At 35.6% G+C, this 12980-nt stretch overlaps 1 protein-coding gene across 2 annotated transcripts; it reads right to left on the minus strand.

Annotated features, from left to right (window-relative positions):
• Positions 1 to 2574: 2574 nt before the first annotated feature.
• Positions 2575 to 11844, minus strand: LOC116405967. 2 transcript variants are annotated; one of them, XR_004219050.1, is made up of 4 exons: positions 6782 to 6798; positions 4495 to 4553; positions 4200 to 4387; positions 2575 to 3095 (listed from the first exon to the last, which is right to left on the minus strand). XR_004219050.1 is itself a non-coding variant. In XM_031889689.1 (3 exons), coding segments are annotated over exons 1-3 (579 nt in total). In that variant the 5' UTR covers positions 11793 to 11844; the 3' UTR covers positions 4014 to 4386. The 2 variants fall into 2 exon arrangements, 1 of the variants encoding a protein (XP_031745549.1); XM_031889689.1 differs by lacking the exons at positions 2575 to 3095; positions 6782 to 6798 and adding an exon at positions 11274 to 11844 and having other exon boundaries at positions 4014 to 4387.
• Positions 11845 to 12980: the final 1136 nt, after the last annotated feature.

Genomic DNA, 12980 nt, shown 5'->3' on the forward strand with positions numbered 1-12980 from the left:
ACTCAGTTCCATCACAAAATTTTTAAACAACCTCATGTACAAAGGAAAAACAAGAAACATAAAGCGGAAGCATTTGAAGGACATTCCCTTATGGCAATCACGTCTCCTTCTTGTCCCTCGTCAGTCTACCTCCTTTGTTACCTTTGCCTGAAATAGTTAAACATGAAAGGATGAGTATAAACATACCCAATAAGAGACCCGCTATTGTGTCCCGTTAGGGGAAAAAGAAACTGTTAACTTTCTATTGGGGTACCCTGCACAGTCACAGTCTTGTGATCCCGTAGGATACACATAATCAGTCTAACGCCTCAAAGGACGCATAAATCAGTCTAGTGTTCCGCAGAAACACATATCAGTCTAATGCTCCCGAAGGATGCACATATCAGTCTAGTGCTATCGAAGGATGCACATATCAGGTGGTGATCCTGTAGGACACCTGCAAGGTAACTACCCAATAGAAATCTAACAATTTTCCCCTCAATCCATTCTAAACATCTTAAAACTCATTCATAGTACAGTCCAACTACTTCAACATATAATCCTTTCACTGAACACCCTAATAGTCAACTTATCTCACTTTAGCCCAATGTCCGCCAGTAACATATCAATACATCAGTCAATCAAACTATATAGTCATAACACCCCTCAATTCACCAGTACACAACCATACTTTAGTATAACATACACCCAATCTAAACGACAATCACAAGTTCACATCCACATTCCATACAAACACAATCTACAATTGTCGTCCTGTCTACATCCATACATATTTATATATATATATTCCCAGACAATCACAATATGCATTCAACATCAAGTCTACATTCATACGTATATATATCGTTTCGACATCTTTACTCAATCGGAGGTAACTATACAGACAGCACAATTCAAAACTATAGGTGAGTCCAGTAGTAGAGAATCCCTTAGCTTATAACCTTACTTAAGCTTCTTTTTCAAACTAAAGTGCAACGAACCGACCTAAACATAATTGAAGAGAAATCAATCACTTCCACAAACAATTTAATCCATTCAATTCACTCTATATGTAAATTCCATAACTTACCCAAATTGTGGAGAATCAAATTCTAACGGAGACGGATCGGTGCAACAAATAACCAAACAATTCAAATCTAAACATACATGGCGTGACGGAACCGGAGTGACTCGGGCTAACGGTGATGCGACGATACGACAAAATTTGCTTGACGTTCGATGTAGGTGGAAGACGGTGGTGAAGTTGATTGGAGAATGAAAAGAGAAGGAAGAAAAGAGACGGTGTGTGTGGCCGTAGGTTGAAGAGGAAGAGAAAGGAAGAAGATGAATAGGAAAAGAGAAAAAATAAGATTAAATATTATAAATATATATATATATGAAATACAAAAATAAAAGTAGAATAACGATGAAATTTTGAAAAATGAAAATTTGGATAAAGTAAAATTTGAAAATAAAGATTTGATATAAATCCAATATTTGGAGGAAAAAAAAGTGTGTTAAGATAATGTAGGAGAAAATCAATATTTATGCTAAAATTTTGCATATTTCAAAATTAGTTACAGTTTAACTAAAAAGCAGGCGAGGAGATTTTAGGGTTAATGAAAATTCAAAACACATGAAATGCTCGTGTTTGCTATTCTTCTAATAAAATTTTGCTATTTTCTCAAATGAGTGTAATCCAACAAAATGAAGTTGTGTGTGTGTGAACAAAAATGAGGTAAATAGCTTTGATGATGATGGCAAATGGGTAAAGAAAATCTTATCTTATTCTTCACTTTTCATTTAATTGACAAAAAGTAACCAACCATATGAAGGGAAAAACAAAATGCTCTCTCAGTTACTTTACTCATTTCTTTGTTCTTTGTGTGGGAGATATTTGAAATGGAGATGAATATCAAAATGAAAGAGAGATTATGCATACACTGTGAGAAGCACACAGAAAAATTGAAAATAAATTGAAAAGAAGAGAGAGATAAGTCTGAGGGAGAAATATTCATTTCCTTTTCAAAGTGAATTGCAAAGAAATTTTCTCAAATTGAAAAGAAAGGAGAAATATACAAAGTCAGCCACCGCTTCTTCTCCCTTCAGTCTGCAGTTTTCGTCTCCCTCTCTTCTATTATTAAAATAAATAAATAAAATATCACAACCCGACTTTAACACAAACTATTTTACTCCAACTTTTTAAACTACAAATTTAATTTCTCAACTTTTAAACTATTTTAAACTTACAAATCTACTTTATTCATTTCTTCAGATTTATATCTAACAAATAAAAAAAAATCAAAATTTATAGACACTTAAAACATAAAATTGAAAGACCTATTAAACAATTGAAAGGTTTAAGAGGTAACTAGACAAACTTTAAAATTTCGAAGGGAAAGAATCTTTTGTTTAACTATTACAGTAATTAATTTTGAAAATATGTTATTTTAGAAAAACTACAAGTGTTTGACAACTCTTTGAAAGCTATTGAAATACTCTCAAATTGTATTTTAAGCAATTTTAATAAAAAGAAAGTCTACATAAAAAAATTACCCTTTTTAAAGGAACATCTTTTCTCTAATCACTCCAATGGAACTCAAACACGTACTTCAAGTTAATTCTGGTATCCAAGAATCAGTCTCATCTAACATAAACAAGAACATTCAACTTGATAGAACTTCATTACCTCATTTTTACAATTCCCAAAGTTACTAAATGAAGGACCATTCCTAAAACATACTTACATCCAACTTTCTCCATGAATAAACTTATCGTCTTTTATGTACTGATGAATATAGAGATGGAGCGATCAGAGTTTGTTTATGTACCAAATTAGAGTGAGTTGAGAAAAGAGTGGATTTACACAAGGACGAAATGGCTGGCTGCTGCTTGTTCAAAACTGAAAGTTAGGGTGACCTTGTTTCTCATAGGGACTCAGCAAATTAAGGGGCCTCCAAGTCTACTTCTTGTCTCATTATACATGCCATTAACCATTCAACGTTGAAAGTCCATATCCCTTTTTCTACGGCCACCAAGGCTTCCTCCACGTCTTCCTCACAAGCCACAAAGATCATCTTCCATACGTTGTTTACTTTATCTAGCTCATGAATCACCTAAATTTTCAAGCATAATGAATTTGCCAAATGAGAGAAAAAATTATGTATATACGACAAGGAAATTGCAAGAATTCACCCTATCAAAAAATATTAAACAAATTCTTGTTCTAGTCCCTAAAATTTTCCATCTTTTCCCAACTTTCAAAATGCTTCCTATGAGATATATTCCAATCACATATAGCAGAAATGACCGATGAGTATTGGATAAATGAATATTAATTGATAAAATAATTTACAAAATACTAAAACCGTTAGTTGGCTACGTTTTGGAAGCTCGATGACTAAAATGGATGTTTTGAAAGTTCTAAGGCTAAAATGGAATTTAAATCAACATAATAGTAAGTTCAAGATCAAAGACAAGCTAAACAATAAAATGTTGCGAGCAGAAAACAATCTAATCATAATTAGAAACATGGATGTATGTATTTGTACACCAAATCACAAAAAATAACTCCAGATTTTGATCTAGAGACAATTAAAAACTTGAACAAATTTGATAATTAAAGAAACACGGAGATGGCCATATGACCCCTTGTGCATAGACTTTTTACATTACATGCTCAATTCCTAGGATCAAAACAAACATAAATATTAAAGACTTAAGAAGCACATACACACAAGTTTGGCTAGTGTATCAATAAACAATATGTATGGAACACTCGGAGAACACATGTTGAACACTAGTTAGTACAGTAGATGTGTTAGACAACAAGTATTCCAATGCAATAAAGGTCAAGATTGGTCACACACACATATTAAACTCTTGGCTTTGAATAAGTTTTGAGTGAAGGACAAGCTTATTTTTAAGCATATAAATACATAAACTTATTGACTTTGAATTTCTATATAAATATGATACATACTTTTTAAATTATATATATTAAAACTGTGTTCTAGCACTATCCTATATTTTTAAGAAAAAAATGACACGTCACCATGTCTATGATTTATTGACCCATGTCTAGAATTCGTATACGTGCTTGTTTGTTGAGAACTTCACGTCTTCATTAGATGGGAGGATAGCCATATTATAGTGGTTGTATATGTAATATAGAGAACCAAACCTAGTACTCGAGATTTGTACAATAACAGAGAAATTACATTTCCACCGGCTGACTTGACTATCAGGGATAGAGTTTTAGGTGGTGGTTGAGCGTGAGCTGATATGCAAACATCATACCCTTCAAATAAAGCTCAAGAACATGCTTTTGCCCTGAGAACTGCAGCTTTTAGGCTGGCTCGATACTTCGATATGTAGTCATCATCATTTAGTATGTAAGGCAACTCGTCTGCAGATCCATAAGGAATTAATCAATCACAAAAATTAGGTAGGATGAAAAACATAAGTGGAAGAAAATACATTACGCTTTGATACTAGCAAGCCATTCGAACTTACCAACAAATCTGCCTTCCCGGTAGCTTTCCTTTAACCAACTGGAGGAGACAATCCAAGCTCTGAGTAATTTGCAATTATGAGCAAGAGCACACTGACACGCTTGAAGGCACATGGTAATGCATATGCTCGATAATCATTGAGAACATTAACAGGAGAAAATAAAGTTAAGAACAGTAGCTTGAAGAACAAAAAACATTCTACAACATAAAATCTTCAAAAACACATTGCTTAAAATCAAGTTTACTAATATAAAAGGTAAGATATTACGTTCCACTCTCCACACTACTGAAGTTCAACATTTCACATGAAAGAAATGAAATACTATTCTCAAATATAACTAAAAAAAAGCATAAATCGGTAAAGAAAAAGCATAGAGAAATGCAAAAGAATCCTTGGCTTTGATATATTGAAAGGTAAAGAATATCAACCATAGATGCCCGGAGAAGAACTCCTACAAATACACACTTAACGCAGAAGATTATCATTCGCTAACATGAGACCTTCTAGAGTTATTCTGTTAGGATACTTCCTAACAAGAACAAGATCTTAATTTATTATAATGAACTATAAGAAAATACAAGATAAAACCAAGTATAAAGCACTTGGAACCTCCCTCTTGAGTACTCTCACCCAAGCCCTAAATCACTCCCCAGAATTCTCCCCTCACTTACCCTCCCTCCATTTATAATAAGATGTAACCACACTTACATAATAATTACTAGTAACTTTCTAAATATCTAATTACCCTTATACCCCTAACCTTATACTAATCTAGGTATCTAACATTACCCGATCCTTCAAAACACCTTGTCCTCAAGGTGTGCTTACAAACATGAAATAGTAAAACCCAAGATTGTTCCTTTTGTCCTAATCCTCTTTCCTACCAATTTCTACCACGTCATTGGAACCATCATGTGTGCAGCAACTTCTTCCTCGTCACGTGATTCACCCCTATTTCAGACCACCTTCTCGAGCCTCTGTAGACCGGTAACTGTCGGCTTCTTCTTTCTCCATTGCAACCAGCCATTTTGTGTTTCTTTGAGCAACAAATTTTTCTTCACTCGAGTCTTCATTTCGAGCCTCACAAGTAATCCTTATCGACCTTCCTCTATAGTTTCTTCTTGGTCACTCTTTGCCATCCTCTTCACCTTCATTGTATAACCGTTGCAATCGCGTTTTCCTCGATTCTTCTATGGATTCAGCAACTTCTTAGAGTCCATCGATTTATGGACCTGAAGATTCCAATCCGTTCTAAATAAACACAATCCAGATCAGTGCCACTGAACACAGGCATTTCAACCTTCTTGAATTTGCTATGATCGTTCGAGTTTTTATCCCTTTCAAACTTGTTTGTTTTACCTTCTACCTTGATTTCCTTCAATGTCTTACCTCCACCTTCGATGATACTCTCAATCATTGGTCCTTTGCTCGACGATCCTTCCATTCTTCCGGAGATTGTCGAATAAAAAGAACTTGACTTGGACCCTCTACTTCTCCCGAGCACGAAAGACGGCAGCCTCTACTTCTTTGGAATATTTTGTCCCTTTCTCCCTCCTCTTTCCTCCCTTTTATTTTGCTTTACTAACAAACTAATGGGAAAGATCTCCTCCGATATTCTCTCCTCCTATAATCTCTCCTATATTCTCGTGTGGGTCAATATTACCCTTTTTAATTCTTCTACTGTATTTAAATAATATTGGAGACATATACTTCCTAACAAGAACAAGATCTGAATTTATTATAATGTAACTATAAGAAAATACAAGATAAAACCAAGTATAAAGCACTTGGAACCCTCCCTCTTGAGTACTCTCACCCAAGCCTTATATCACTCCCCAGAATTCTCCCAACTTACCCTCCCTCCATTTATAATAACATGTAACCACCCTAGTTACCACACTTACATAATAACTACTAGTAACCACACTTACACAATAACTACTAGTAACTTTCTAAATATCTAATTACCCTTATACCCAACCCTATACTAATCTAGGTATCTAACAAATTCCATAACATAATGTATTAGGGGAAGAAGGAAATCGAGGATAAAAACACTAGCTAGCCAACAAATATCTTTCATTAGTGAGCTTGAGCCATTTTACACGTAAAATGAGAAAAGTAAGCCTGAAACCCAAATTAGCCTAATGGTTGTCTTAACAACCACTACCCACCATCACGATAGAAACAACTGAAAAGGAAGAGCATGATACAATCCAACTCAAACATAAGAATTGATTTTGATGTTTAACTAAAAGTAAACAGGCAGTAGAATAAGAAACTATACCCTTTTAGATCTAGAAGGTTCACAACAATTTCTAGCCTAAGCACAACTACGAGGCAATGGAAGAATAACGGCAAAGGCCTTGTGTGCATGGAATCGCTAACTTTTGTGCAAATGAGATAATTATCGGTATTCAAAGGCCAAAAGGACACATAGAAGAGTGTTCGTCTAAGGCTGCAAGACTAACCCTAAAAAGAGAGCAATACAAAAATTTAGAGTTTTTCGCACTTTTCCTGTAATGACATGAGTGCTTGTACTCCCATCAGCAGTGAGAGAACCACCAAGCTCCTCAATCATCTGAATTAGAAAACAACTGCACATTAGAGCAGTCACAATTTGGAATAAATAGAACTTTTAATTGTTAGAATCTTAGAATATTTATGAAAAGTTTATGGGAATATTTTTCTTAATTCCTAAATATTTTCCTTTTTTATTCCTCTGTATATTCTATTTATTCTCCCTTGTACCTATTGTATTTTTCATCAGAAAATAATAAGAAAAAAAATATAGTGGTTTTTCTCCTGGTACACAGGTTTCCACGTAAAGTTGTGTGTTTGTTTGTCTCCCTTTCAATATGGTATCCGAGCAGGTGGTCCAAGAAGGTCTTGTGTTCAAGCCTCGCATTGTCGTTTCCTCCCCAATTAAAATCCATTTCCAGTTGTTGGGCCTTTCAAATATTTCAAGCCCACAAGTGAGGAGAGTGTTGGTGATATATAATTGAATTTTCTTTCTTTTTTTAAAAAAGGATACGAGTCTCACTATTATTAATATAAAGAAAGAGACAAAGCTCAATGTACATGAGGATTATACAAAGAGCAAAAAGGGAGAGGGAAGATCAACAGGCGCATCCGGGCATCTCAAACTAGGTTGACACCCCCTTAGTGCCCTCAAAACATCCAAAAAGCGACAACACAAGATCAAAACAAAAAGCCACAAAAACAGAGACAAACAAAATGATAAAAAGAATCTTTCCAAAGCAAAATCATAATCAAAGGCAGCATGCTGAGAACAAAGAAGAATAAGCCTTGATTGGTTGAGCAAAAACTGTTTGAAGCAGAGGGCTGATCCGAAAGTCCTGATCATCAAAGACTTCAAAGTGGGGATGCTGTAAAGGCTGGCCAATATAACACAATATCCTACGTCGAAGATCTTCTTTTGCATTACATTTTCTAAAATTTCCAATCCACTCTGTTAAAGGCCTTTTCAAGGTCTAATTTAATGATCCATCTTTTCTTTTTTCGGATACTATAGACCTCCACAGTTTCTTTTGCTATTAAAATAGGATCCAAGATTTGGCACTCTTCCAGAAAGCCACATTGTAATGGAGAAGTATGTTAGATTCTAACAATAAAACACAAAATATCCTAACCAAATGGCTAAACAGAGGCAGCACTCTGTAATTCTTTATTTATGTAAAAGCCAAAACACATTCAACAGTAGTAGATATGAAAAATAAAGGAAGAACAACATAGAAAACTTACCCAACTCCTTTATACGGGGCTGGATACCCTCAGGCTACAACAACCTTTACTCTCCTTGAAATAACAAAAAAAGACCTAGCCTCCCCTACCCCAACATTACATATTTATACCTCTCTCTCTCTTCCCTCCTGGCGGGCCCCACCTACACGATCCTCTCCCATTATTCTCTCATAATTGGTTGCTAAGGAATTTCCCTTTCTACCCTTCCTTTTATAGGTATAGATAATAGGAGGTCTTACAAAGTAATACCTGGCCTGACTTTCTTTAATCTTTCTGCGAGAACCTTTCCAAACAACTTATAAATTAATGTTGAAACAACTTATAAGCCACACTGTAATGACCTTCCTTCTCTTGACCGAACTTCAATAATCGACAACTTATATTTATCCATAGTGCCTTTATAATACAACTGGCAATCTCTTCTCTTTTGGTCTCCGGAATCAATGCTCTATCTGGATTAGCTTTCTTCAAAAGATTTTTAATAGCCAATTGTTTCGAATGGCCCATGAATCCTCTAGTGTTCCATGATATAATCTCCATCTTTGCTACCTCTGCCCTTATATCAATTCAATTTCACATGCTGCCAAGAAAGGAACCAACTCTTGAGGGGGAAGGATACTTGCTGACCTGCACAAAATTTCTTTTTATGGGGAGGAAAACAATTTAATAAAATCTGGACCGAGAGAGTCACTGTCCTCTTGTTTCTCTGTCTCTGATTGAATTATTTCTTCCTCAACTGGTTCAAATTCTGCACTACTTACACTGGTGACTGATTCAACTTCCTTGAATTCATCTTCTAGGTTCTCAACTTTTTTTAGATAAGAAGTATCTTGCACAAAATTAAAGAATGAACCAGAAAGTTTGGAGGAGGATTGAGAAAATTTATTACTTAAGGAGGAAGGCAGTACTGACCTTTTGCCAACTGAATTTTGAATTTGTATCTTCACACAACTTTCCTCTAATAAATCAGAATTAGTTAAGCTCATCCAAATGTTGCGAAAAGTTCTCCCTTTGGTATAGGTCTTGAGGTGCTTAGAAAAATTTATGGCATGAAATGGAATAGCTTTCATTGCAGAGGATATTTTAGTCTTGGGAGAGGCTGGTAATTTTGGTTGAGAACTGAAAACAGGAGATGGCCCGCAAGTGAAGTTCCTTGATGGAGGAGAGGACTCTGATTCTTCCTCCAATTCGTCAGAATACCAAAAGCCATTGGAATTCTGTTTAATAGAATTCTTGGGGCCTACCATCTGTGTGTCAGCTTTAAAAATGTCTGCAAATACATTAAGTTTGAAAAAATTTGGTTGGGGAGGGCTAGGTGAGCTGTTTTTTGAGATAATAAAATGCCGACTGGCTGCCTTTTCTTCTTTCGAGGTCTGTTTTTCTCTCTTTTCTGTTGAAGTCTTTTCCCCTTCTAAGTACATGGAGATGCCAGCTATACCCAAATTTGAATTTTGCCTTCTGAAAATTATTTTTTTCGGCGAGGATTCAAGGGCTGAAACTCTTTCCGGTCGAACAAGGTTTTCTTCTTCATCACCCAACTTCCTAAGTGCTTCGAAAGGATTTCTTGAGATGGATAAGCCATTCTGTTTGAGAAAATTAAGGTATCTGGGAGACCATCACTTTGGAGCCCTTCATCTAAAATCACTGAATTTATTCTACATAAATCAATAGGATTGGAAAAATCACTTTGAAATAGATCAATATTGGATTATTACAGGAGCTTCTAAGGGTTCAAAATCCCCAAAATTAAGGGAAAAATTTCCTCAGTTCTCACTCTTTAATTCTATAGTTGCTGGTAAGAATCCGCAAAGATTTTTCCGAACTTTAATTCTTGCTTCAGAGAACTTGATCAGATTGAGTGTTTCTAAGATTATACTTTCTAGTCCACCAAAGTAGCTTAAGCTTAAGGCTATAATTGAATTTTCTTTCAACCATCAGCTTAAAATTTTTGGTGAATCGGTGGTTTAATATTTATATTAATATTTTATAAAAAAAGTATACAGCTAATGCCATATAAAATAAATAAAGAAATACTATAAAATCTACATCCATAAAATATGCATGTGAACACATATCAGAAGATGGATATTCGTAAGTTAGAAAGACCGATAACAAAATGTCATAATTAAACAACAACATTAATATTATAGGTAGTTTCAAGCTTCATTTGTCTATTTTAGGTAGGGATATTGAATAACTCTTAAAAATAATATAAAGATTGAATCCCTAAACTTCATGTGCTTGCTAGTATACAACCTAAAAGTTCAACAGTTAAAGAAACTGATTAATCATTTTTGGCAGGATGTCAGATTCGCCTTTCGAAATCCTACATGAGTAGAGCCAGCCAAATAAGCCAAGCAAGATATGCCTCTTAAGGAATATGGAGAAGTTCAATGACTGGGTATGTATATGATAAGCCTTAACCTCAATTTTATTTATCAATAATGGAGGGAAGGAATCAGAAGCTTCTCTAGCTCTCCCAATTATTCTAAGAAACCTGATACAAGCTATGCCAAAACATACCCTCCCCAAACAATCATAATAGTATTTATATGAAAGCATAAAAGACTCATGGCCCCCTTAACTAGCAGCATTCAGACCAACAAAACAGCTTCCCATCCTCCTCTCCTGAATCCTTTCTTGTGCCTACGGGTGTACACCTTCACTACCATGGGCCTATCAGTATGTAGAGATCGTAGAGGCTGTATGAGCCAAGGAGCTGGAAGAGTAGGATTAGGGAAGTGTGGAGTTTTCCGCTCTTTGTTTGGCCAAAAGTGTTTGTGGACTCCCGACAAGAAAATTTCAATTTTATGCCTTATTGACTTCGTATGTCCTAGGCCCTAAGAGTTCAAAACTTTCTAGATTTCACAACTTCTTGGACCACTCCTTGTGCCAAACACCCCCTTTAAAGAATACTAAGCCAAGGATATAAAACTTCAATACTATCAATAGAAAATCTCATAAAAGAAACATGAATGATGAATATTTTAGAAGACTATAAATTGGTACCGTACCTTCATGAGCTGAGTTTTCTTAGTTTCGTCTGCAATGTTCATCAGCATAATTTTAAATGGTTTTCCTAATGTGTTCTCTTCAGAATTGAGGTCCTCTGATGCCACATTTACACTTCCAAATTCTTGACAGAAATTTTGTGTACACTGATTGGTTGGATTTTTAGGATAAATACTTGATAAAATCTCATGCTTTGAATTGGCTAAAGAGCATCCTTGAGAGCAGGTATCGTATACATCACTTTCAGGATCAAGATTTTTGTTAGAGTGAGAATGAAAATGGTCCAGATTGACTCCTTTTACTTTCTTTGACTTCAAGGAAGAAAGTGATGCTTCCCAAACTCTCTTTGCGCTATGTTTAGAGCAAGAACAATGTGTCTCATCCAAATTACCAAGAGTATTGGATAATTCTACAATACTAGCTGTCGTGTTGTTCTCTATTTCTGCAAAAGAAACCGGACCGTTGCTATCATGCACTGCATCCTGGTTTAAATAAACCGTTATGAGATAATTAAGCAACATATGGAGAATAATTTAAATTGTACTATCTTGTGGAACAAAACCTGAATTACATATACCCTGAATTTCATTTTCTTCTCCAAGGGGCACTAAAGTTACAAACTCGTCATGTTGAAAATTCAAATTTTGAATGGTATGCTGATCAGTTGAATTTGAAACGTTGCAACCTCGATTGGCAACACTGATTCTTGCAGCATACGGGGCTTCAGGCTTTTAGTAGAGAAAGTAACTTTGGAAAGTCAGTCGAACACATTGAAATTCCCTGAATGTGCGAAATCCATGGATTTTATTACACATCCCAAAGGTTATAATCAATTGGTTCTCGAAGTACGCCACCTTCATCCCCATTACAAAACTATGTTCTGTCGAGCTGATAGCACACTTGTTCTTTAAGAATGTCTTGAAGTGATGGGGAGTTCCATCAAGCATTGTGAGTGACAGGGATGGTAGATTCATTGGTACTCTCCGGACCGAACTATTCGCCTTCTTGGGGACACGCCTAAATATATCCTTAAGCTGCCATCCTCAGACGAATGGCCAAACTGAAGGATTCAATTGTATGCTTAAGGAATATCTACGACATTTTGTTGATTTTGGACAAAAGAATTGGGCCTAGTTGATGGATGTGGCTCAATTTTGTTTTAATGCACAAACTAGTCTATCCACAAGAACGAGTCCTTTCGAAATCTTGAGTGGAAGACAACCTATACTGCCTCATATTGTTGATCATCCTTATGCAGGAAAAAATCCTCAAGCTCATAACTTTACGAAAAAGTGGGAGAAGACTACGAACATCACTCGAGCATACTAAGAGAAAGTCTCGAAGCGTATGATAAGAAGCATCATCCTCTCAAGTTTTGAGCTGAAGACCAACTCTTCATAGAGTTTAAAGCAAAGAAAATTTGATTTAGAGGACATCAACATCAGCATCTCACTAGAAAATACGAAGGGCCTGTTGAAGTTCTGAAGAAAATTGGAAATGCATCCTATGGGGTATCGTTGCCTGCATGGATAAAAAATCATCTAGTAGCTCATGTGAGCAACTTGAAACCTTACCATCAATATCCAGATGACCAGTAGTGCAACAATGGTGTATGGTCATCTAGTGACCTAAAGCAGAAAGACGATAAAGAAATGGAAGAAATCCTTCCTAAGAGAGTGAGGAAGGGTATACCCATGAAGAGGATACAT

Source organism: Cucumis sativus, unplaced genomic scaffold (assembly GCF_000004075.3).
Source record: "Cucumis sativus cultivar 9930 unplaced genomic scaffold, Cucumber_9930_V3 scaffold52, whole genome shotgun sequence".
Classification (NCBI taxonomy): Eukaryota; Viridiplantae; Streptophyta; class Magnoliopsida; order Cucurbitales; family Cucurbitaceae; genus Cucumis; species Cucumis sativus.